This window comes from Struthio camelus, chromosome 30 (assembly GCF_040807025.1).
Source record: "Struthio camelus isolate bStrCam1 chromosome 30, bStrCam1.hap1, whole genome shotgun sequence".
NCBI classification, from domain to species: domain Eukaryota; kingdom Metazoa; phylum Chordata; class Aves; order Struthioniformes; family Struthionidae; genus Struthio; species Struthio camelus.
In genome coordinates this window covers 4,494,635-4,521,468 of record NC_090971.1, presented here as the reverse complement: position 1 = coordinate 4,521,468, position 26,834 = coordinate 4,494,635, and the positions used below count along the sequence as shown (strand labels likewise).

The 26,834-nt window shown below is 40.2% G+C and overlaps 1 protein-coding gene and 1 long non-coding RNA gene across 2 annotated transcripts; one reads left to right on the top strand and one right to left on the bottom strand.

Moving 5' to 3' along the window:
• Nucleotides 1-34: 34 nt before the first annotated feature.
• Nucleotides 35-26,740, bottom strand: NUP210L (nucleoporin 210 like). Its single transcript, XM_068921906.1, has 39 exons — nt 26,583-26,740; nt 25,789-25,925; nt 25,306-25,437; nt 24,930-25,023; nt 23,979-24,129; nt 23,212-23,344; nt 22,573-22,731; nt 21,938-22,006; nt 21,029-21,135; nt 19,940-20,080; nt 19,420-19,557; nt 18,386-18,556; nt 17,709-17,907; nt 17,243-17,388; nt 16,375-16,596; nt 15,703-15,876; nt 15,032-15,224; nt 14,816-14,904; nt 14,393-14,497; nt 13,422-13,523; nt 12,472-12,600; nt 12,152-12,279; nt 11,139-11,271; nt 10,643-10,705; nt 9,839-10,018; nt 9,154-9,234; nt 8,741-8,872; nt 8,042-8,200; nt 7,686-7,777; nt 6,719-6,893; nt 5,844-6,019; nt 5,365-5,585; nt 4,222-4,358; nt 3,592-3,718; nt 3,052-3,201; nt 2,530-2,780; nt 1,933-2,137; nt 1,546-1,650; nt 35-749 (listed from the first exon to the last, which is right to left on the bottom strand). Exons 1-39 carry the CDS (start codon nt 26,738-26,740, stop codon nt 382-384), a joined length of 5,832 nt encoding a protein of 1,943 aa, XP_068778007.1. The 3' UTR covers nt 35-381.
• Nucleotides 743-3,458, top strand: LOC138062838 (uncharacterized). Its single transcript, XR_011136596.1, has 2 exons — nt 743-1,603; nt 2,401-3,458. It is a non-coding gene; the product is annotated as an uncharacterized lncRNA (long non-coding RNA).
• Nucleotides 26,741-26,834: the final 94 nt, after the last annotated feature.

Sequence of the window (26,834 nt, the reverse complement as noted above, 5' to 3'; positions counted from 1 at the left end):
GCTACAGTGTGTGTTGTACTGGGTCAGCTGCAAAAGTAAGCGTGCATCCTGTGAGCCTACCATTAATACTTAACTAAGCTGTTCTGATCTTCCCTGTATAGTTAAATGATGAGACATTTTAGGTACTCTACCCCTGGTAATCTGCTGACCTGAAACTCAAAGGTTAACTAAACACTTCCTTTTATTTGGGTCAAAACTGTTGGGACCTGTTGCACTGCAGGGCCTCCCATTGTTCAGCTCTTCAGTTGTAAAAGTTTATCGCTGTACGCTCCAGAGCCACAACTGAGTCCTGTTTCTTCCATGTGGGGAACTCGTAGGAGAATAGGAATATCCTGAAAACAAAGGAAATAAAGGGAGGCTGGTTTGAATATACACATATTCCTAATTCTTCACAGGGGAAAGTACATTCTGTAAACCCCTTGGAGTCCCGCACTTGATGTTTGTTGGAACTGCATTCAAATTAATCTCCCCACCTGATGGATTGAGGGGAGAGTTTGCACAGTGGTAGTTTTTTTTTTTAAAAAAACAAAGTAATGAACTCAGAGTTGCACTGCTCAATGAATGCTGAACTGCTGCATAACAGCAGTGGCTTTCACTGGCTGAGAATACTAGTATTCGCATGTACACAATGTGACAAAACTGGAAACTGCCCAAGCAGTTCCAAAAAAGCTTACCTGTCTGAGATGCAGCAGAAGTAGGAATGTACACAATAGGCACTGTTTGCACTCTGGTCAGAAAAGCATTGTATGCTGACAAAATAACAACTTGGTTAGATTAGGGAGCTCCTTTAAGATATGTGCAAGAATCAGTAGTTTGAACTTTAGGTTTTAACTTCTGGACCTTTTCTCTGAAGTTATCTTAAACTCTTATTCATTCTAGTTCTGGAGAATGTTGGGCTGTTTTGATGGTGGCATCCATCCCTCCACTTTGCTGGAACAGCTGCTGAGGGCTGCCTAGTAAAACTACTTTTGCAAGTGGCCCAGATCCTACCTCGGACTCCTGCTGCAGCTCAGCCACATGTGGTTTTATGAACAGCCGTAACAATGTAGGAGCTGCCACTGCCACCTGATGATACTCGGGCTGCATTCTTGTTTGTCAAACTCAACAGGAATACAGACTGCCTTGCAGTTAGACAACCTTTCAGCTTTTTTTTTTTCTCCTCAATTCCAGTAGCTGATTTACTAGAATATCTTCCTCGATCCTCTTGAATTCTTAAAATCTACAGCTACCTTCAACTACAGTGATAGTGTCGCATTTGGAAGGTTTCCTTTGTTGTTACCCCCTTTCTGAATTTCAGGTCAACTAATAGCTAAAGGGATGACTCCTTCATGCTTAAGAAAAATCAAAACCATTGCTGTTAGGTCAAGTCTTTCCAGGTTAGATCTTTTCCGAGAATGTCATCATTTTTTTTAAAGCTCAAAAAGAATACAGCAATGTGAAAAGCAGAGATGCATAGTTGTCTTTAAAGATTACAAAGGCAAGAATATGTATTTCTACTTTCTGTGAGCTTCGATTGTTAAACTGTAAATCTCTTCTTTCACTTACTGAGGAAGATGACAGCTGTTGATGCTAAAACAGCGAAGAGAGTGAAAAGAAGAATCTGGTAAGAGCTCATTAGCTGTTGAACAATTCCTACGTCACTGCATTGACCTAAGATTTAAAGGACAGGGTAAATATTGCATACTGGTAGGTTCCAGATGTTTGTAACAACATCAAAGAAAAAGTTTCCTTTAACTGCCTGTTAAGGGCAGTTGGTGCCAAGGGATGTTTGATGCCCTTTGCAGCCAGGGAATGGAAGACATGAATACAGTCTCATTTTATTTTGGAAGGAGCAGTAAGTCTTTTGACAAATCTGAATCTTGTAAATAGCACAGGGCTTCGATACCATTATTGCATCACATTAGGTATATGAAACCCACTGGGGAAACCTACCAAAGGTAAGCTGCCCTGGGAGAACTCTCACTTCTACTGCTACTCTCTGGCCTGTGAGAGCACAAGAAATGTTGATGAAGGCTGGTGCTGGCATCTGCTGGAGGGAGGTGAAGTTGACCACGCTGACAGGGTAGGAGACAAGTCCAGGCATGCTGGGGGAATATTCAGGATACCTCACTATTATAGCAGGGGAACTGGGCTGAACCTTTCAGGACAGACAAAAACCAATGCTTTAAAAGGAAAAGCAGTAATACCTCTAATTCAGTATTACTATGTACACAGATAGTACATATAATCATGAAACAGTGAAACAAGTTATTATGAAAGAAGATTTCTGTAAGGTTGCCTTGTCTTTACGCGTTTTCTGTAAGGATGGAGGAAAAATGCAGAAGCACTCTCAGAACCCACTGCTTTCAAACATGGACACTATTATATGCTCTGTTCCCTAGTAATTTTTTTTTTTTCCAGAGATCCAAAAAACTGATTGCTGAGACAGAGCTAAGTGTATACAAGACAGGATTCTCTCTACCACTGCCTTCTGACAAGTAGGTATTTCCATTCCCAGGGATATGGGCAGAGAGAAAGCTTTTCACGTACCTCCAGCTTTTCTAATACTTTTTCTGCTCCCAGCACTCTTAGCATGCCATTTAGTTGTTTGAGACTAAAAACTAATTCTGACTGGTTGACATAAAATGCAGGGAGGAAAGGAACGACGATTCTTTGCATTTCACCCGTGCTCTGCTCACTGGAGAGAGAGACCATCACTAACACAGAGGCATCCGCAAAACTCAGAGCCAGGAGGACTTCATCAGGCTGTGGCTTAGCAGTGATTACACAGACATAAAGACCTAAATTCAAGACAGTGAAAAACCAGCGTAAACAGAGAGCTTGTGTTTGAAAGGTTCTTACAAGAGTTATTTGGGGTGGAAGGCAGGAAAGATGCATGATTGAAAGGGGTAATTCATACATTCTTAGCATCAGTAAATCGGCATTAAAAGTGTCTGAGAATTTGGCACTGTTACCTTACAGTCTAATAGTGAAATAAACAAAATCATCAGAGGGAAAAACAAAACATGAAAACTGCCTGTATTCCATTCAGATTTGAAAGGTCATACCTACCTTTTTGGATGCTAAATTCTGATTGCACAAGGAAGACTTCACTTGCTGATACATCCAACATGGCGTTGCTGAATTCAATTTGACACATCAAGCAAGACTCTGGGAGAAGGAGATTTGTGATTGCGCTGAACTGAATAGAGTTGCAAGGGCCTAAAAGAGAAAAACAAACAAATGAATCGGCATCTTTCAGTGGCTAACTCTTCAACAAAATAAGGTGAAATCTTCCCTAATGCACAAAGTGGTTCAGTTGCCAGCCTGTAATTGTCGCTCATGTTTCCTCATCAGAAGCTTACTTCCCAACTGTAGTCCATGGCTTTGTATTTACTGGGGCTGGGTTACAGTTCACATAACTTAGTGTTCAAAAGGCTCAAATTACACTTTCTTAATAAACTAGAAGGTGACTGTAATATGAATTGCAATTCAGTTTCTCATTTAGGCACTAGTGCAGAATAAGAACGTTTTTAGGTGCACAGTATAAACTTCACTGCAGAAAAGTTCAGCATGAATCAAGAAAGAGGAATTTACAAATACAGGTCCTACCTTTGAGGGTTTCTCTTCCACTGCTTGTGGCAACAAGAACTTGGAATGCAGAAGAACCTGGAGTATTGGTTAAATAGTTTTTTTGACCAATCTGGAGACTTAATCTTGAAGAACCATCGACAATTATCTGAAATATTAGTAAGAACAGAATTCTGTGTCCAAAACACCGATTGATTCAAATAGACAGTAGGGAGTTTTCCTGCTTAGTTTTTCTTCTGCTATTCTACAGAACTTGCTTAACTGGATAATTATTAAAGATCAGTCTTATTTATAGGAGTGAGCGCACGGAAAAGCATCCTTAATAAAAATGAGAACTAAGCCCTTACTGTATTGTTTTTAACTGGCCCTTTACTTGGAGATTATTTTTCCACATCTGGGAACAGAACTGAGGTGCATAAGCAGTCATGCATCATGTTACGGTAAAGGCGCTATAGTCTTTTGCAGTAACAATTTCAATCACTATGCTAACAATGTCTACCGAAATGCGTAACAGACATTCCTATAAGCAATGGAGTCAGAGGGAAAAGCTGACTCATTCTTTTGGTGTAGAACACAACATAAACATATATAAAAACAATTCTTGGTTTACAGTAGCAAGCTGGTCTTCTCCCACAGTAGTGTGACAAATACCTCTCTATGCGTTTTCACTATCCCTGGGATATCATAGAAGATTGTAGCTGTTCCAGTACTCTTCACAAATGCTGCTCCGCTCACAGTGTCTATTTCAAGCATATCACTGGGGGAAATATGCCACATCCCAGATTCACCTAGAAATAATCAAGTTACAAGCTAGATTTTGCCAAGTGGTCTCTACTGGAGAGGATTAGAGACCGTGGCGGGCTCTCTAATGAAAAGGAAATAAACATCCACATATCTCTTTCAGGCATGTGTAAGGAGTTCATATAGTAAGCTGAAATTCACAGGTCTTCTCCTTTTAGACCTCTTAGAATGAATCTTTTAAAATATTCGCGTTACATGAGTGAACCCCCTCCCCACATTTCCTGGTGAAATACACTAAACTACTGTCTGCTTATTCTCCAGGACAGAGAATTTGTAAATCAGATTTACTTGAATAAATCAGGACCATAAACTCAAAGGTTAATTGTGGGGTTGAGTGAGTAAAAAGAATGCTCAGCTGAGCTTTCACAGAATGGGAGAAAGGTTTTTTTTTTTTTTTTTTTTTTTACATTCCTTGGGAGACTCCCTGGTTACCTTTTATTTAAAAAATGCTATCAAAGACTTAATTTACCATGTAGTTCTGATTAGATAGTAATAAAACTGTAGGAGGACTGTCACTCCGTTATGTCTGGAGTCTTTTAATGCAGTTACAGAATGCTTTGTTTAAGTACCAGAAAATTCCCCTAAGCAGCCTATCCTCTTGAATGGCTATAAAATAGCCATTCTGAAGGTGGGGAAAACAGGGGGGGGAAATACTCTTTTTGTGTCAATTTAAAAGACAATCAAATTGAGCCTCCATTTGAACTCTGAAAAGATAACAAAACAAGCCTTCCCATGAATAGTAGGCCTGGAGCCTGAAAAAAGTCAAGATCTTCTGTGCACACAGGCACCTAATACGCTGGAACACCAGTTCCTTCCTTGCTCTTAAACGAGATGCCCCACGCTGAAGTGGTTTTGAGGTCTCAGTATTTGTAGAGGTCTCCCGTTAAAATACAGCCAATCTGATTTTGCCCCTCTTCTGAAATCTAACCAGACCATTTAACAAACCTCATTGCTTAACAGCCCACTCAGAGGCTATGGAAAAAGCATACAAACCGTCTTGGTTTACAAGGGGTGAGCTGAAACAGATTACATCTCCTATGGCAATGGACTTTGAGAGATCTGGCTTGATGGCATACTCCACAGGCACAGGGATATAGTCAGCCACACCTTGATGCTTCTCATCCTGCACTGTCAACAGTGTCACTCCTCTGTTCACAGCCTGAGCAATGTACGTGTAATTCTTATTCCCAGGTCTAATGAGTAGCAAGTCATCTCTGAAAACAAAGACGTCTAATCAAGAGAAAATTGCTAAATTTCACACATCTAAAGTTACATATTTGATATATAAAAATCCACATGCTGCTATGGCATTGGCAATCAAGTGAAACAGCTCTCAATTCTGATAGCTGTTTTCAAATAGATTTCAGGTTTGTAGAGCAACTTTTCATCTGTGTTGTGAGTTGTGGTGTAAAAATCTCTGTGTGAGTTCTCATCTCCCTATGAGCCACGTGCCAATACTCTCAAGGCTGTACCTGTTCACAGCTAGGTAAAGCTGGGTGTTCTGGGCATGGAATTTCTCCCCGATGTTGTTGTAGAACTGGACCGTAAGGGTTAAGGACATTCCAAGGGGAAGTGCAACCAACGATATGCTGCTGGTGGTATACAGTTTGGGACTGACATTTATCCTTAAATAGGACACAGGTGCCACCTGTAAAAAAAAAAAAAAAATAGTTTCTTGCTTTTTTTGAAAAAGTAAAAAAAGACATTAAGTCTAAGTATTTGTCCTTGTCTTATTTTTCTGTAATTGGCTATTGATTCAGAAGGATGATACCCATCTCCTCAGCCACATTCTCAGACTCTAGAGCTCTCGGGATTTTAATGGAAATGCCCTATCAAAGGGTCTACAGGTGCTCTTATAAACTGATAAAGCATACAATGTATTTATGACAAGCTGGTTGGTACAGTTTCTTAAGCATAAAAAAGTTATAAAAAAAAAATACTTTGTACTTCCATGAGGATTTCCATACCATAAATATTTTATCAGTATGAAACCTCTTAACATCTTTTTCCATTTTACAGACTAACAAATTAAGGTTTGAATAAGTAATCTGACCCCTATACAGGATCAAAAAATTAGTTAATACCAAGAGAAGAACAGAGTCCAGAAACAACTTCTAGTACATGTCTACCACCAATCGTACTCCCTTTCTTTCCTAGAGCCAGCAACAGAACTGAATGATCCTTAGCATCAACCCTTACTCCCATTCCTAAAAGACAATGACCCTGATAAAACGAATGATAACATATAGTCTCTCCACATGAATACGTTTTCAGTGGGTTGAGAAATAAAAAGCTGTCACAATTTTTTTTTGCTGGCAGAAACATTGGTATATGTCCAAAATCTTACCTGGACACCAGTTATCACTGTTTGATTGATTCCAAAGAGTTCTAGAGAAGTCACTTCCAACACTGCAGTGCCTGTGACGGCTCCAGCTCTCAGGAGACCCTGGTCATGCCCCTCAAGGACAGAAGAGTTGGGGTAACACTGCAAGATTTGAGTGCTCACAAATGCAGCCCCTTCCCTTAGCCAAGAACAAAAGCGAAGTTTGTGAGACTTTGATAAGCTGGCAGTTTGCTTCACTCTAAATGATGGCAGCTAAAGCAATACGAAACATCAGCAGCTAATGCTTCTTTCTGACAATGAACTAGATGCCCAGCATGCTGTTCTTTAAGTTCTTCTAGTTCAATATTACACTAAACTAATGACCAAAAGGTTCAGTGGCAGCAGGAGATCAGAGTACAGCCTAAAGGCTATGCTCCATCATATTGTCGGCATGAGGCTGAAATCATGAAGACACATTATTCTTTAAATCATTTGTTAAACTGCACGTAATGGCCAGATGCAGCCCTGCTCAGCAGTCACTCCAATACACATTTGCAGACAGTGGAGTACCCCAGGAGAACCCCCAGAAACACACGGTGTAAATCTGCCAGAAAAAAAGAAGTCTATGAGCAAGCACCTTTTAAGACCTACATAAATACAAGAGATCTGCTTTTGTAGCTTTATAGTTCACATCATGTTGCTCCATCTGCCAACGCTCACTGCTGAAAGTTTCACCGCTACAGAGATATCACTTTAAAATCTGACTACCCTTCTCTGCTTTGTAGTGAATTACACTTCATATAGAGTGGTAGACAGAAATTTGAAACTGAGCATGCCTCAAATTCTCTGTCATATAACAGGAAGTCCACAAGTCTGTGTTGGATATCTTGGGATGGGCAAAATAAGAAGCTGAGAGACAGTTCCCTGCACTAATAGGCGAGAACATGTTGTAAACTATTGCTATGTTCTGGATATTCCTTTCTTTGTCTACCTGTTTGTGTACAGCTGGAGTTGTGAATTTGTAGACATCAAAATCTGCTGAGTGGAAAAGGTGGGAGAGAATAGTAGCAGCTTATCAAATACCTACAGGCAGAAAAAACATTAAATAGAGAAACTCAAAAAAAATCTGGATTAAATCAATGACAGCTACAAATTGGGATGCCTAAAGAAAAACAGTTATTGATTAACAGAATATACAGACATGAACAAAAGGAGGTGCAAACCTCTTTATGCAGGTATGCCCAAAACGAAGTTTGTTTGATGCCTTTGCCCATGCACAATGCCCACAAGTTTGTGGCCACCCAAAATATGGCTACCTCTATGACGAGCAAGACCAATGGCACTTACCAGGATTTGCACTTCATCTGACAGTTCGGTAAGGTTTCCTTCAAACTGTCCAGCAGACGTGTTCAGACACTGCACCGCCACTTTAATAGTGGTTCTACCTGCTGCTTTTGTATATATGACCATAGCAAAATTATTCTCTGATGGAAGTTGAACAGAAACCTGGGAGAGAGAGAGCACAGTTTTCACAACAGATCATCTAGTCCTTGAGTTAAATGGCTGGTTTTAGTAAGGAGATAAAAAACTGCTGCGTGGAAACAGGAAGATCACTTTTTTCTTGGATTCTGCTCCTAACGGTAAGAACTCCTGTCACAGACGTGATTCCATCTGCTCAGGCTTCGCTGCTCTTCATAAGGCATACAGAAGTTTCTAACGGCACACAGTCTCAATCTGGATCATATATAGTGGGTTAAAGAACTTACAGCAGTATCGTTACACATTCAAAAGTTCTTTCAGAAGATTCTGCATAAGGCTTGCATGATTTGAAGACGATTTTGAGAGAGAAAAGATGGAGAAGCCATCAGATGCTCTAGCTTACTATACCGACTAAATTAGATTGGGAAGATAGCGCTTGAACCATACCGCATGTGAGGCGGTGCTTATCTGCTCAGTTAAGAATTCTAAATATTGCTTGCCCCATCTCTTGACGCTTTCTGACACACTACTGGCTCTCAAACACATTCCTGGTGGTTTACTCCATACCTCCACATGCCGAGGAAGAAGGTCTAGAACATCCCTTTTGCTCACTGACCACTGGAATATCAGTTCTGGGTTAGCATTACCAAAGGAAAATGGATTCAGCATGTTGGTCAGCCCCATCACATAGACTGGCATCTGCAAAGGAAGAACACTGTCACCACAGAAATTTGAAGTCGCTTTAGGTTTCCTCTAATCTGGCTTTCTCATCTCACTCCCATATGGCAAGCAGACAAAGTATTAGGGGTCACTGTATGCTGTTAGAAATTAAAAATGAACCTCTGTAAATTGGGAGAAAGAAGGGAATGGTGTGTGTCATGAGCTACAGTATCTTAAGACATCACAGAAGCCTATTGGAGTGAGAATGCTATTCTTAACTTCTGGCCAACAGTAGTTTTCAGTACCAACTGAACACCTACCTTGGTGGCTGTTATAAGTCTTGTGGCAGGAACATGAATTCTTACCGCTCTTAACTGAATTACTTCTAATTCCACTTGATCCTGCAAAATAAGTCAACGACTAGCTTTGAGCTATGTGACGAAACTGAACAGTCTCAAGTAGTCTACAGCTCTACTTTTGAAATAAACAGTCTCTACTCTGGTTAAGGGCTAAGCTGATAGTTTTTTTCCAAGCAGGGAAGGCTTAGCTAGTACATCTCCAGCAGCCTCCAAATAGGTGATCACATTGCCATGCCGGCATAACATTTTTAACACATTTTGGTTTCTTTTAAAGCTATGTGATTCCTAACTAGTCTCATGTGTTAAATACTGTCTTTAACAATATCCCACTGGGGGCGCCAGAAAGCGAGAGAAAAAAAATTTATGAAGAGATACTAGCTTCCCGTCCAACTTGAGAGAGTCTCATCTCGTTTACTATAAGAGGTAAGTTAAACTGAAACAGCAACTTTACAATTACCTCTTCTTCTAGGTGGTCGCAGTACCAGCATGAGATCAAATTATGCCATTAATGGAAGTTTTTTTCCAAGGCCAGATTGATTTTCAAAATCAAGGCTACCAACATGATTAAAAAGTCTGACAAGCCACTGACGTATTTTCTGAGTAGAAGGGAAACGATGAGATAATGAACAACATAATGGAAAGGTACCTGTGAAAAAACAGTAACTCTTCCTGTGTCTTCACTAACTGCCTGAATAGCACCCTGTATCGTGGCTGTTCCAACTGTCCTTGCTGTTACTTGTCCAAGACGGTTAACCTCGGCCACAGAGTGGTTAGTGATGGAGAAGTGGATGATGGATTGTGGCTGGGGACCGCCTTCTGACATCACCTGTAGTATATTTAAATAAACAACAGGATGTTCACTGAGGAAAACAGACATATATATATATTAGTGAATCTAAACACTGTGGTTTAGGAAATTAACGCTTGCAGTTGCCTGTTCCACAGCTCTCCTGAGCATGCTTTAGCCACTTCCAGTCAAAGTACAAAAATTCCACTTAAACCTATCCTTCACGCGCATTTCAAGCTAAAAGACGAAACTATATACTGAAACGGCTCAGCAAGCAGCTCCAGGCCTGTGGAATCAGATCAGACTCTTGAAAGGCAGGGTCATACCTTACACGTCTGCACTGTCCCAGCTCTCCTGCTCTAGGACTCACATGCTAGATAAAGCCAGCTGGCTCAATGTAGGTCACTACAGAAGGCGACACAGGAAGGCTCTGGAATCAGTCACCTTGCTGCACTTTACTGACGAGGTGAGTTCTGGCCTCCACTGGATTACCACAAGCCAGGATTTGGGAATCAGACTGGTAATAAGATTCAGAGCCTTTAGTCCTAGTTTAATCAAGCTCTTTTCAACAAGATTAAGCATACCAATACTGAGGGGGGAAAAGGAAGAGATAGGTAAAGGGGAGCGGAAAGTTCTCATTTGTTTAGAAGAAATAAAGCTCACCTGCATCATATTGTGTGGGATAAGAATAATTCTCTTTGGAACCAGCTTAAAAGGAGGAAAGACCTGGTAAAAAGAAAAGGGAAAAAATATTCTGCTGTAAAATGTTACACATATTTCTTTTTTTGTGTTACATCACTAATCAGAATACTAGGACGGTCTGTGCTGAATTATCACGAGCCTCTCTGGCTTGGCACATCTTTCTAGAAAACTTATTACAGAACACAGAGATTTCTAGTGAGCAACATGATCTTGCCTTCTAAACGTACATACTAGGAGAAGACTTAACGGACAGATTGCCGAAACACAGAAATGTTACCGGTTCTCACTGTCAATTATTATTTATATGATCCTTTTTAGATGAATGTGAGAGTCATAAAACATCAGGCCTTTAGAACAGCATCATGTAAGCGGGCTTTTTTTTTTTTTTCCAAAGAATTTTGAACTTTGGGTCAAAAACACTCCAAGATGAGTAGATTTAAAAGCTGTGGATTCTTACTTCAACTTTCCGAGGAGAGGAAGTAAACCTTCTTCCCATTTTGTCCCAGGCTGTAGCTACCACAGTTGTCTGGCCGACAGCAACAGCTCGGAGCATGTAAACTTCAGAATACTCTCTTAGTTCTTCCATTTGCCTGTGAAGACACTTTACTATGACTTCACTTTTTATTTCCTGTATTATAACTACAAGATAACTCAGGTACAGACTGTGTGTGTAATAGATGAATTTGTGACTATTATAATATTGACACTTGTACTCTGAGGCAGCCAAAGTCCTACAGTTATGATGCACAATGGCAAAATATCACACAATCCATATGACAGAGGTGAAGCATTCAATGACTTTTTTTTCCCCTAAAACTAACTAAAGCTCTGGGTTTTGTTTTTCCAGTGGAAGTTAACATCTTTCTCCACCCGTCTATTCTTGCTAAAATACACACATCCTCATCTCCGTAGCACTGTGCAAAGGTTTCAAATCTGTATTTAAACACCTTTCATTTCCTTTTACATCATATGCAGTTATATCAATCAAAAATAAATTCATCTGTTTTCCACTACCTCCACAGCAAAGAGCATAAAACCAATGCAAAATATTCCAGTCAAATTTACCTCCATCAGAAGAGAAGTTTATGGACTGAGCTATCACATCTGAAATAATGCAGAAATATTTAACGGGGTTTCAGATGTATTTAATAAGCTCATGTAGTAATACAGAAAAACAGGCAGTGGGAGATGAAAAAACCTTTTGACCTACAACCAAGATCTTTAGAGAGCTTTACAAGTACAAATGAAATCCTCTAGCCTGGCAAAAAAGGTATGCTCCTCAGAACCCACTGGTAAAGCTGGTACCTGTTCACGCGCTCTACCATCATTTACGCAGTTAAACAGCGACTAGCTGGGGGTTGTAAATAGGTTTTGTTCTGTAATTATCAGTTCTGTTTTTCAATACAGGATGAATATTACCAGTAAGTACTTCAGAAAGGAGCAATCCAGCCTGCCAGCTGTAATACTCACACAAGCGTAACAATAGGAGATGCTGCTTGCAGTTTCAGCTTCATGTACTTGAAGTATTTACTCTGGAATGGAAGTTGCTGAAAACCCAGGACTCTAACAGTAACAAGAAGAGACTTGCCAATCTCGAGCTAGGTTAAAGAGAGAAGGGGGATAGGGGTGAAAGAAAACTTCATGTAGTCTTTCTTGAGGGCTCTGTACCTACGTACGTACGCTTGATCCTAAGATTTATCTCTCAGTGCTGCCTCCTCTCTGTGGGCAAGGGAATATCTCCTACCGCATGATATTTTAGAACCATTTGAGTTTCCCTAAGACTGTATCACCTTGTCAATGAGATCCACCTCCAACTCATATATGTCAGACACGTGCAGATAGGCTGTAACTGGTCCCAAGAATTCCAAACAGAGATCATAAATTTCCAGGCTTAAAAATCCAGGCATCAAAGGGATGACCTATAAACAAAGTGAAGAGGCAAATCATAACAACTGAGGAGCACACACTTAATAAGCGTATCTGTTACAGAGGAGTTAAACTTATGTAAGTGAGGTATTAGCTCTGCTCAAAAGCCATTGCTCAAATCAACTGTGTTGATAGTCAGTAGGCAACTATGTTGGCCTGACATTAGAAAAGCTTCACTGGGTTCAGCCCACACAATTCATCACAAGATTCTTTCCCGTAACAAAGTGAGCAGTGCTTTGTCCTGCATAATTTTAAATGTCCTAACAAACCAGGCTTCAAAGCTACGCAGCAATCAAAAGTTCAGAGTGTTTCTTCTGTGACAGAGGGATTAAATTCCTCTCAAACAAAACCTGATAAAGGTTTGATTTCTTACCCAGCTGCTAACTTGTGGCCTGTGGGACATGAATGACAATTTGTACTACAATTATTGCTAGAGGATATAGCAGCAAAGAAAACTGTATGAAGGAATTTTGATAAAGAAACTACATTAACTGAAAATTTCAGTCCCTCCAGGATGTGGAAATCAGCTATGCTCTGAATAAGGAAGAGAGACTACCTGCACATAATTAACACACGGACTATTTGCAGCAAGTATAAGAATCTACCTTAATCTAACGCTCAATGAAGCAAATATCTGGCCTACGTTACATAATTGCTTATGACGAAGTGGTCTGGGACACTAAAATGGAACATACGTAACCAGCTCTAAGGACAAAAGAAAATAATTTATTCCTTCCTTCTTCCAGAGGATGAACCTCCCTTTGAAATCCCGAAGCCAGATTTCTCCAGGGCAAAACATCTTGAACGTGATCACCTCAATGGCACTTTCTGCCTCCAGATACGTCATGTTTACTATTCCATCCTGACTGCTGTTGACCAGAAAGTATCCAGATCCTTCCACTAGATCAAATAGCTCCTGTCAATGAAAATAAAATCAAATGAAATGTGAAAGCCTTCAGTCTTCCACTATTCTGAGGTTTTTTTAAGGAAAGGGGAAGAGACCACCTTTTGTAGGCTTTGGCCTACAAATTCTGCAGTCATCACCATCTTTTATTAGGCATCAGCAGGAGTTCTGCTCAAGTAAGAACGCAATAAAAACTAGAATAAAAAACTCAGCAATTGGCTCCTAAATGATGGCATCATCAAAAAATCCAGTCCCAGTGCAGGAGGTCATGACTCCTTCCTTCCCAGGTTAAAATGACAGCCTAGTAAAGGCAGACATCTGAAAACTGACGACAAAAAGTCATTCCTCTCAAACAGTAAATACTACTTACCTTATTAAATTAGCTGTGGTCTGTTGGTCAATGTTTTAGATGCATTAAGCAAACTACATTTTCTTTTCCATTATTCATTGACCAAGTAGGTCAGGATTGGGAATGCCTTGAAAATACTCAATAGGAACATTTTCGAGGGCAACGAACTGTGATTCTTTGGGTTACTATTGTACTGTCTCTTTGCTGGGATAGATAGCTTCATGCTGCATACTATGAAGTATAAATGGAGTTTGGCTTTCTTAACAGTCTTCTGGAACAGCCACCTGCTTTCCAGAAGCCCTGTCATCACAGCACACATGCTGCATTTAGTATCCAACAATACTTTCGATAATAAAGGAAAATAAAGACACTTATTGTTTGAGGAAACAAAGTGAAATGGGTTCGTGAGTTTTATGAAAGAGCTGTTTGTTGCCTTCCAGAAATAGTAAGAAACATCTCTTGATTGTACAAGGCCACACAATTTATAAAAGAACGATGAGGCACAAAACAGCTTTGCTAATAGTGCTCTTACCTTTACAGCAGGATGATCATATATAGTGACGTTATCCGGCACAACTGTCACATCTCCCACCAGCAAAAACTCCACAGAAGCAGAGATAAGTAAGCTAGACACTTCCTAAATATGCAAACAAAATCAGAAAGAACTTACGTTAGTATTCCTTCAGGACACAAAAGCAACACTTTCTTCTTTCTCTCATACAGAAAAAAAAATGATTGTGGAGTTAGCAAATGGGCGTTTCTCCTAAATAGCTACACACTCTGAAGTAGAACTCTCCTTTTGAAACCGCAAAGGCTGATATTTAGACCAAAAATAAAATGTTACTCCATAACCCTAGACTACCAAGCCTGTCAAACTGCAAGAGTACACTAGAAAGATCTGTCTAAAAGTAAGCAGTACCTATTCTGCCAATTAGAAGGGTTTTTCACTACTCACTTTTGGGCTACCTATTGCTGCATACTTCACAAAGCTGACTCCAACCTGAACAGTTCCTTTAATTTGGTGCACTTCAAGAAGCTGATGCCCTACAAGCGACAGATGACCAAAAAAAAAAAAAAAAAAAAAGGGAGGGGGAGAGACTGAATGCCCTGATTAAACAGGGATAAGTCCTATTGATTCCACTGGAATCCAGCATACAAAACTGAGCAGTACCATGCAGCCTGGTCTGTCCAGTCCCACTCTCTTTTGCCACCATCTTCATGGTTGCGGGATCAGGAATGTGTGCAAGCGTTTCATTGGATGATTTCCACTCCAACACCAGAGAACTAAAGTTGTCAAACTTTCGCTGCTGTGGATCAAACACAGCCAACTCCAAAACTGTATTCCTCAAACTCGATATGGGGATCTACATCCAAAGAAACAGAACTTTTGTTAGTACCTTAGTGCCTGACTTAAGGAGAAACATTTCCTCTTCCTAAAGAGGAACCAATCAAACTGTGATGGATAGGTTTCTATTTAACAGTGCACCGTTCCTTTCATCTCAACTGCAGCTTTATCACCCCAAAATATTACAGGACTCGGGCTGCTAGGATTCCTTTTTGGAGTTTTACTATTTGGAAAGTCAATTACTGACAAATTATGCAAAATAGAGAAAACCGTCAGCAAAAGGATTGGGCTGATTTCAAGTCATTTGTTCCGATGAAAGTTATTTCACTCTCAGGTAACACATTTTCCAGTAAAGAGCTCTGTATTACTAATTAATAATGCATAATCTTTTTGCATAAGCACAAAAAGTACCTTACACATACCGTGTTCCCAAGCATCTCCCAGATTTATGTAGGATTATTAGTATTATAATATAGGATTAATGTTTCAATTCTTACCAATTGTTTGCTGTGCTGTGGCAATGGACAAGGTCGAATATCTGTCACTGCTTCATATACTGGAGTCACAGACATACTGGCAGGATGAGCACAAACAAAGATCACCTGGATCACGTCTACAGCAGGACTAGGGTTCAGGACTCCTGGTTGGTTACCTACTCGGAATGTGAGTACCTTCAAGGATATGCAAGATGGTTACCCAGAAAATTCTTCCACTCTGGCTCCGCATAAAATTGGTATGTTGAACAGTGTCTCAAAATGGGATTAAATGTAAAGAACTGAAGTAAGCACAGGCCAATATCAGATTGTGAAAAAGATCTAGTCTGCCTTCTTAAAAAACAGACTCAAAAACAGATGACCTGTCAAGTTTCTGCAGGCACAAAGTGTATGGGAAGTTCCATCGCATCTGTCTATGCATATATGACACAAGCACCAGATGAAATAGGACCCAAGCTTCTTTTCTAAACCCATTTCTGAGCAGAGTAGACAGTGGGGAACTATGAATCAAGACAGGTAAAAAGAGTGAAACACGCCTTTGCTTAGCTAATGCTAACACAAGCTATGTGCTCTCTAGTCAAGGGAAATGACATCTATGAGACTAAACATGCAGTTTTATCCACACTGTTTGCAGCTGCTTATTAAACTGCCAGATAGATTAGGGGCTTCCTTTACCTGTTCCCCCAACTCCAGGCATACAACCCGATAAACATACTGGTTCAGTTTCCTTTTTGCTGGAACCCGGACTCGCATAACCTCAATTTTTTCCTCATACTCCACAGTTAGTTCCAAGAAGAAACGAGATGGTTCCAAAATCCATGGTCCTGGCCCACCTTCAAATATCATCTCCTTTGCTGACTGCCAGGTCACCAGAGCCACCTCCACTGGGTTTACCGCCTGATCACATGAACAGAAAATAGTTGAAATTGCTGTTTTTAATACAATTTGCGAGTGAGACACAGAAGGGAAAATGGACATAAAAAAAGAACTATTGAAACTGACTCTCATTTAGAGTAAGACCTCGTTACTACTATGGCAACGTAAAGGATGTTTAAGGTAGAATTGGATGACATGCACCTTAGTTTACAACATCTTCTCATGCTGGAGCTGTATATGGGGCCATTCTCACATATGAGAAGTAGGCAAGAAACTACACACCATTATAAAACATGATCATTTTTTCTTCTACATGCATTCTACATTCATTCATTCTAAGCTGCCAAGGTCGCCTAGTTTTAGTCAACACCTAACAGAATGCTGACACGACAGCACAGTTCAGATAGAAGAAACGAAGACCACCTCAAATGCATTGCTGTTTTTCCACAACAATTAAAGCAAGCTGACTGTTAAACTGATTTACTTCCATTAGTAGTCTGATAGAATGATATTCACGTTTTTCAGGTGTCAGTTAATTCCCCGCTGCAATTTTGTTTCTCTGGAGAGTGATTCAGTATTTAGCACTGTGCAATAGATACAGTCACTTGCACACAGCTCAATAATTCAAACGGGAGGGGATGAGTTAGCGAATAGAGGACCTCCTCACCTTTAGAGGTTCATAAGCAGCAAACATGGCACTTGTTTCAAAATACCGCTGGTGTACTGTAATACTTGCTGTCACTAATGTATGTCCTAAAGATTTTGCTTCTAACAGGAAGCTGGAGCAGAATGTCTGGCCAGGCTTCTGATTACCTACAAATTAAGAGCATCTTTGCAGCAGACCTTCTATCAGCGATAAGCTGAATTGTAACGGAATCTTCAGCCTCATCTTTAACCTCACCCACTCTTCAGAAAGGTTTCCCAGAATGTCCCAGCTCTACAATAGCTGTGATCCCTTTAGCTGTTGGAAGAGTCAATTACAAAGTGCCCCAACAGACACTTCAATCTAATGACTTTCACAGTCTTTGTTAACCACTCATGAAATCTCTGCAAATTGTAATTGGGGGTAACTTCAGGGACATCATTTAAAATATTACTATGCAAACAAGTATTCTGCAGCTAATCTATTATACCTTCTTCAGCAAGGACAAAGACTCCTTGCTTGTCCATGCTTATATCCAAAAGTAAGAGGGAACAGTCAGTAAAAGCAATGTTCTCCCTTGTTTCCCGGTCCGTGAAATACATCTTGAGAGGAGCTTCCAAAACTCGGCCAATCTCAGCATCTGCATGAAACGGCAGAAGCTCCATCTTCGTCAGCTGCTCCACATACACCTAGATTAGCAAAGTCCAGTGAAGCAGGCTATGAGAGCAGAAAGGGCTGGCACAATTGTTTCAGAACTATGCCGTGGCCTTAATATCTAAATTAAGGATAAGGAGCAGCAAATACCTCCAAATTAATAATATATGAAAATGGCTCGACAGTTTGTCTGTTTACAGGTGCTTTTACAGTCATTGTACAATACTAGTAAAACAATAATGGGGACGTATTCAATAGCTAAATGTTACTACTTTAAGAAACAGCTGGTACTCAACAAATAAAAAATGCTACAATGTGAGTCTACTCACTAACAGCATACTAAATGGAAATAATTCCACCTAGGCAATAAAAGTCACAGCAGAATCAAGCCCAATATTTCTAAGCTGGAGCCTAACAAACTTTAATCTTCAAGTAGAAACGTCCAGTTTCTAAGCCTGGACAAGACAGCATCTCATACCTGGACAAGACAGCATCTCATAACAATAATTTGACCAGAAAAAGACTTCCCTGTATTTCACCATAATGAAAGGGGTTCTGTACATCTCTGGCCTGAATGGTGCAATGCCCCTCGATCAAACCTCCAGTCACAACTCCTTTTATGGTGACTGTGACCACAGTCTGATCAGAAGAAACCCATGAGAAATTGCCACTACCTCCTTCGACCTATAAAAACAGAGAGAAAGGGTAAGCACTGAAAATAAACAGTGTCCTGGAAGAAGAAGGAGGATCACATGCTGGTATCAAACGAGTGCTACTGATATAGCAAAAATGTAAGTTTGCACTGTCTAGCTAGGGAAAAAATAGGAAAAAAAAAAAAAACCAACCCCAAAAACCTGACAGCAGCACTACCGTAACTTTTTCGGCTGAAGATCTCAAAGTGCTTTTCAAACTTCTATTAAGCCTCACAATGGACTGTAACAAAAAAGTAAATTTATTTTACAACTCAAGTAAAATTGAAAAAAGTCAATTGTCCCAACCAAGACACGGGGAGGCCATTTACTCCAGATAAACAAGTACCAGTAGTACTTTTTTTTACTACTAAACAAGTAGTAAAAGAGTAAGGAAAAAAAAAAGTTTCTATTGCCTCTTACATAACACTTTCAACACAGTTCAAAAATCTAGAGAATTTAACGCTGTATAGCCAAGTGAACAGCAAGAGACCTGGGAATATTGGCATATGACCAACGAACAAGAGAACAGAAAGATTATATAGAGGAAGACAGTGGAAAAGTAAGGGGAATAAAAAAGAACACTTGAAAACAGGAGCGTGACACCTCTTGAGAAAGGAAAGAGTACATGACCTAATCAAAGAATAATGGATTTTGCTGGAGGGAGCTAAATAGGGAGTGGTGCGGGAACAGAACCCTGACAAGGCTAAAATAGGAGAAAGACACTGTTTTGGCCCCTTCAGTATTCAGGAGTCTCACCGCGTCTCTATTTACTACAAGCTTTTAACTAAATTTTCTTCTGAAAGAGGCTTATACTGAAGAGGCCTTCAGGATTTTCCAAGCTGTAGTCTACTTTACCTGAACTTTATATCGATACAAGACTTCTGTGGGATGGTGAGGAAACGCGAGGAAAGATGGTGTCAGCTTGATGGGAAGGTAAATCTTCACCTCCTGTTCATGGCGGACTGCTACAGACAAGTAAGCCTCAGACCCATCCTATAAACAAGGGAAAGAAAGTAAACCATCTTTCAAGCAAAGTGGCTTACCATGAAAAGGAGAGACTCACACTTTCAGCTGTTAGCAAAAGAGAGGTAATAGAATTATATGGTTTATGCAAGCCTGAACAGATTTGGCACTCTGTGAAGAAGATCTGACTTGGTTACTCGCCCCTCGGACTGTTCACAATTGCAGAAACTACAGTGGGTATAGTTTATGAAGACTTAATATAGGATAACCTGCTATGGCAAGATAAATACAGTATATCTTGAATCATAAAGCAGTTAATTTCACATAGCTGTGAAGAGTATTACGCTTTTACCTGGGGGGGTAAGAACAAACAAGTTCTGGAAAAAAAATTAATACCACCTTCGCATCTTACCTGTAGAAGTACAGAAACCAGTTCAGCTTTTATCCCAGTGATGCCATCTTTTAGGACTTGAACGACATGGTAAGAACCATTATCAGAAGACGTGAACTCTTCAAAATACTCCTTAGGAAACTGGTGAGTTATTCTCAGGTTCTGCAAATTGACAAAGATGAGTGAAAAGTACATCCCCTTCCTAGAAAGGCCTCATCCACTTTCCACAAATACCCACAGCATTGTGCACTTCCTTAGAGATCTTTAACACGTTTAAGAAGATTGGTACACACAAAGTGTGTGTGTGTACATACGCGTGCGCACGCGCATGTGTGAAAACACCAGAAGAAACAACAGAGCATGGGTTAGAAGAAGGGCCTATACTAACAACCAAGAGCAGGACTGACAGCAGTCAAACTGGTCAATGCTGAGAAATATATTACTTCTACCAAGACCAGAAGACCTGCACTCACGGCCATAGCACAGATGATCTGTCAGCAGAAGACCTCCTCACTGACATCACAGCCTCTGCTTTAATACGTGCCAAACGGAAATATATTCTGGACACCTATCTTATTAGAATTTCTGCATTCCGGTCAGTTTTCTAAATAAAATTATCTATGAGGAAACTACTGCTATAGCCACCCTGATTTAAAAAGATTTATTTTCATCCTCATCTGAATGAGGGAGAAACTAAGGTGAAGGGAGCAACTTTCACAGGCTCACGCAGTAAGCTGGTGGCACAGATTCTAGCTTCCAGTCTTGTCCTGTGATCAGTGCATCATGCTTCCTTTCCCTTTGTAAACATTACCCTGAATTTGAAGCTGATTTAAATATAAAGTTATAAAGGATATTTGATTTATTAAAAACAGCAGTTTCTAACAAACAGTTACTTTATATTTGAAAACCCACTCTGTTCTACTACTGTCACATTCAACTGACCAAAGACTATATTACATATTACTGCTAAATATCTGTACTAGAAACTACTCTCAATAAACTTGGAAAGGACATGAGTATTGTATTCATTACACACCCTCAGTGACAGGAACACAATATGTGGCATTCCCTTTGGCAGCTGCTCTTGTTTTTAAATAAACACATACTCACATCAGATAAATAAACTTTAGTGCTGTCTTTATCGTAAACTTCTACAGTGATCACATACTCTCGCTTCACTTCTAGAATCCACCTGTCTCCTGGATAGACAGTGAAACCTGAAATAAAGTAACCTTGTTTGGTTTTGAGAACTTTAAAACACCATCAACAACCACCACCCGTGGTAAAACGTGTTTCTTTAACATCTTTCAATACTCAAGTTATTTTTTAATTCATAGGGTAAGTGAAGCACATGCAACAGAACCGCAAATTTCTCCGCAAAGCTGCTCACTCCTATTCTAAATTGTTTTTAGAAAGTTAAAGTTTGTTTTATGTTTTTTTCTAGATCAGTAAGACTGCAGGTGATGGTGATTTTTGTAAAGGAGACATCTTTCTGCTGCTGACAAATGCAGAATATTTTAGCGTACAACAGAGCACGTCAGCCATGAGGCAGTGATCGCTTATGGTCACCCTGAAACTTCTCTGGATAAGAATTAGTGATTGAAGCAGAGAAGCTCTCCATTATCTATCCTCCAAAGTATCCAATATCATTCACAAGCAATCCCTGACTTCAGAACACTCACTTTCAACAAAAACAGACAGTTCAGTAAACAGCACAAAGAGGTGGCTTATAAGGCAATCATGACACATTTTTTCCAAAGCTCTGAGGCCCTCTCTCTGTTGTCAATCTTTAATTTCATTAATTACTCTGATTTACAGAGCAGCCCACCAAACCGAGTTAAGCCAACTGCAATTTTCAAATCAACGCAATTAAAAAGACACCAAGTCTGCTTCTGCCATAAGATTTAGATGCCTCCTGCCAACGTAATGAATGTAACTATTTTTTAAATAAGCAACAGTTTCCTGGTCCAAAAAATGAAATGTGAGGGTTTTACAATCAAACTTTCATTTTCTCATTACCTAAAAATCCAGCTTCTACAACATAGATAGTGCAATTTGGAAGTCCAGATGCAGCTCGCATGTGAATATCTTTGTTCTTGTATAGGAAGTCTTTCAAGGATTTATTTGCATTAAAAGAAAATATAGATGTCCTTAGTGAGCTATAAACCTCCAAGCTGTTCAAATACAGAACAAGTGTGGGAATCTGGGGCTTGATCCAATTTCCACTGACATCAAAAGAGTGTCTTTCTGTTACTGTCAATGGGAACTACATTGTGTAATTGGCTAGAGGGGTCCTTGTCAATGCAGAAGAACAAGAGATAAAGAAACTGTACAGGCTACAAAGTGATCTCTTGCTGAAAGGCAGCAGAGAAACAGTAATGAGATTCTTGAAGCAGAATACTGAGCATATTCATATGCTTACCTGGAAGAAAGGTGCAGAATGAAAAAGAAAAAAAAATTAACCTAAGCAAAGTAAATACCCTACAAAGTTAAATAATTCAGAGAAATTGAAGATGAGACCTCACAAAAATCCCTTCCGCCCTTACAATCTCTCCAAAACGTTGTTACTGTAAATCAGGTTGGTCACGCTTGGGAATGAGAATGGCCACATATCAGGACTAAAGACACAGTTCAAATTCTAGTCAGAAGGATACTTTTATGGACAAAGACAAGATTACTCTGTCCTAATTGCACTGCTCTCACAGTGGCTGTCTTCACCTCCAGGATGGCCACTGGAAGAAGGTCAGACCCACCAGGTGCAACAACTTGATCACGAAGTTCGAGCTCATAATGTTCAAGAGGCAATTCTACTTCTGCAAAAAGATTACCTTACAATTTACAGTAGTTGCATAATCTTCTACGCTTCCCTATAAAACACTCTCTTCATAAAGGTAAAAATCCAAGGATCTGACAATAATGACAGCAGACTAACTGTTTAGTAATGCGATGAGCTGACAGATCTTCTCCATGCTGGCAAGCATGTAAGTTAATTCAGCTCTCCGGTGTCTGCGTACAAGTTCTGGAAGCATTACAGTGCAACTTTAATTCGTGACCACTCTGCCACCGTAAGGAAATTCTGCCATTTCCCCTCTTTCCAATCACGTATCCCCAGTTACCCTCTTCTATCAGCACTAGTGAGATCCGAATAGTCAGGTATTTACTGTTTAATGGCATGCTTTCACCCTCTCTAAGGTAAACTTCTCTGCCAACTAAAAACTGCATGCTGTTAATATATTTTAGAAAAGATTGCTGAAGATAGGGTGAAATACAGTGGAAACAAGAGAAGAATTTACCTGTAATCTTTCCCTGTATGATTTTAGCTACTTGGTATTTAATATAACCTCCAACCAGGAGGTAAACGTCATGAGAAGGTATCAAGAATACATTCTCCAGAACCAGCAGACGTACCAATGCAGCAGATACTTTCTAATGGAAAAGAAATAAAAAAGTTTATTACTGCTATTCCAAGTCTGCACAGAAATATATTTACTGACACTTTCCCCACACCCTTACCTGCTAAATATTTTACATTTGCCCCATGCTCCCTTGCCAATTTGGAATTTCCTCAGTTACATGTTTACTTTTATTTTTATATCGCTGTGTGAAAGATAACCACGGAAGATAACAAAAAAGGAAAAAAAAAAAAAAGCTCATCATATGCTCAGTATTTAGAGGGGGGAAAAAACAGCAAAATTGATAATTCAAACAATCCTGCTAAACGTGGTAATAAAAATAATTTTCCTCTATCCTGTTATTTATGGTAGTCTTAGCTCTGCCTGTAGCACAACAGGAAGAAAAACGATTAGATGCATGCATGAAGTATCCTCTTACACCTCACTTACTAAAAAGTGGATACCTGAACTTTAGGAATTGATACGTATTCTTTTGAACTGAAAAGAATCGGAATGGTGTTGTTACCTACAGCTACGAAAGGTAAAGCCAGAAAACATTAATGCCATAAAATTGCATTTTACAGGCATGTGGCTAAAACTGCAGTTTACCTAGAACAGCAATTTTGCAAATCTTTTTATAAAGATGGAACTTCACTGTAATTATTCACCTTGTAGGTTGATTCCTGTATTCGGACTTTTATGACTGCTGCACCAGTTTTGATTCCTGACACCAGAATCCTGTCTCCTTGTTTTTCTGCTCTTTCCAGCTCAACAATGTAGTCTGGTGGAGAGTACTCAGCTTCTGAGTATCTTAAAATCCTGACAAGACCAAAGTAACCTTTGCTAGCTAGACAAAGATCTCCACAATACTTTCAGGCTCGTTAACATAGACAACGCAGATGGACTAGCATCCTGTGGTATACCGATCAAGAAATAATAATCACAGAATTATGGAAAAAATAGGTTGAAAAGATCTCTGGAGGTCTCTAGTCCAATCCTTGGTTCAAAGCAGGGCTAACTTCAAAGGCATATCAGTTTCCTCAAGCCTTGACCAGCTGAGTGTTGAAAACCTCCAAGGATGGCGTTTCAGTGCTTAACCCAACTTTACTGTGATTTTTTCCTTCTACTCACTTGAAATTTTCCTTGCCTGATAGGTCTTGTGCTCCAGATCTTTAACCATCTTTGTGGACCTCCGCTGGACACCCTCCAGTTTGTCAATCTCTCTCTTGCACTTTGGGGCCCCAAAAATGCAGCTTCCATACTGCTCTACCCACATCAGCTGATCGTTGTCTCAGAACTATTGTGCTCCCTCATGACAAACGGGGTAGTCTATCACAAACTATTTTAAACTCTACAGTACTTATTATTATACACACATTCAAACAGAAAGCCTTCTTTCAGCAAACTGCTCCTACTACTAATTTTACTCACAGAACTAAAGATGTGAGACTGAAACATACATTAACAGATAGTATTCCTACAGCTACTGGTGGCCCAGCAACAAATTACATCTCATCTCTATCTCAGTCTACCTACCCATCCATTTCCTACCCATTCCAGAAATACCCCAGGATGAAGGCCAGTGCTAAGTATTCATTAACCACTTTTAACACAGTTACCTTATTTTGTTTGAAAGCTCTAAACTTTCCATGTTATCATCCTTTGCAATGCTCCACTCAAAAGTCATTCCTGACAAGCTACTGAATGTGTTTCCTGAAGGCAAAAATGAAAATTAGCGCGGAGAGTGAAACTCCCTGTACACTCTTAGTAATGGATTTTTTCTAGCTGACACAGTAAAATCAACCCTTGAGTAAGAGAAACTGATCAAGTCTCTCAATATTGCCTGGATTCCTAATATTCTGACCAGTAATATCAACGATAAATACATAAATGGTATCATTAAGTCTGAAGAAAGACAGTAAGAAGAATTTCTTTCTCAGGAATAAGAGTTAAACTTTGGAATCATATCAGGAGAACTTGTCTCACAAGCAGTACCTTCAACATCCAGGGCTCTCACAGCTAATTCCAGAGGAGAATCTTCCACATAGATCTCTCGAGTTCGGGAGATAATTTCAATACTATCTATCACATCAACAATGACATCACAACGAAGTAAGCGGCCTGTTGCTATAACAACAGAATGAACAATCTTTGATTCAGTATCTGCAAGTTTATATTGGCTTCAAAAATTGTGAAAATCTAATATTAGTGAGAAAATAAAAGAGAGAGACAACCAAAAGAAGCCTCCTGTCCCACAGAGCCAGAATAAGATACTACCAGAAACTGTAGGTTTTTCAACAGGATAAGCCTGATCTAGAACTCCGAGATACAGCTGCTGCAATCTCACATATTTTCCAATATTCAGAACAATTTAATAATTTCTTTCTAAAACTCTACGTGTACGACCCTTGATTCCCATAAACAATTTCACCTCCCAAATTACTTCCTCCTTTATGAATTTTTCCCTTTTCCACCTACCACGTTCCTCCGCAACCACAACGCTACTTAGTTTTGTAGCTTGTGAAGACTGAGCGGACAGCAATGCTTTTTGTGAACAAGTGGTACTGTTTTCGTAAATGGGCTCGACAGTGACTATATCGTAATGCGTGGAGTACCTGAAAGAAAGAGGAAGATTTTTTTCCCTTCCACTCAGAAAGATATCTATGTGTTAAAAAAAAACCCCAAAATTGGCAGGTTGCTTAAAGAAACATAGAGCAATATTACTCTCAAACGCTCCTTTTTTCCCCTCCATATTTATTCCTGTAACAACATCTTTAAATACGTTAATTTGAGTGAGTGCTTGTTACAACAGCTCATGTATCCAGTTCCAAAGGTGAACCAGGCCAACAGTTTCTGGTTCCCTCTCTCCATCTTTTCATGTTGACAAAGAGCAGTGATAAGAGCCCAGAGGACAAACAAAGCCTGCTCTGACCACATAAACTGGCCTCTCACAGCCAAGCACAAGCAGACGGGACAACATCCCCGGGCTCACCTGCTCCCTTTCAGAGCACAGAGGCCCCTCTGGCGACAGTACTTCCAAACAAGCCACAATCCTGAGCTCTTTCTGCCTCAGGACAGACCCTTGTGCTCCCCCAATATTTCCCTGGCCCGGAAGAACCCTCCCTTAGCCCCTTCCTTCTCCAGTCCTGTTACTTACAGAGGGCTCCCACTTGCTTAAAGCTTCCCAGCTCCCATCCTGCCCCCTCAACACAAAACCCCTCTCACCAGGGGCAACAAACCCCTTAATCCCTTAGCACTGCCCCCTTCCTCACCAGGAATAACAGCCACCCTCAGCCTCTAGCACAAAGGGAACCCGGAGCTCCCTACTGAAGGGCAACAACACTTTGGGCACGTTGAGCTTAAAGGCGCGGGCGACCACCAGAAAGGGCAGGAAAAAGAAGAGGAGCGGAGCCAGCCGCGCCCGCCTCATGCTGACAGAGCAGAGCCAAAATGGCGGCGGCGGCAGGACTCCGTTCCCGCCTTCCAGCGCGCGTGAGCAAAGGATCGCCGCGCAAGCGCAGTGC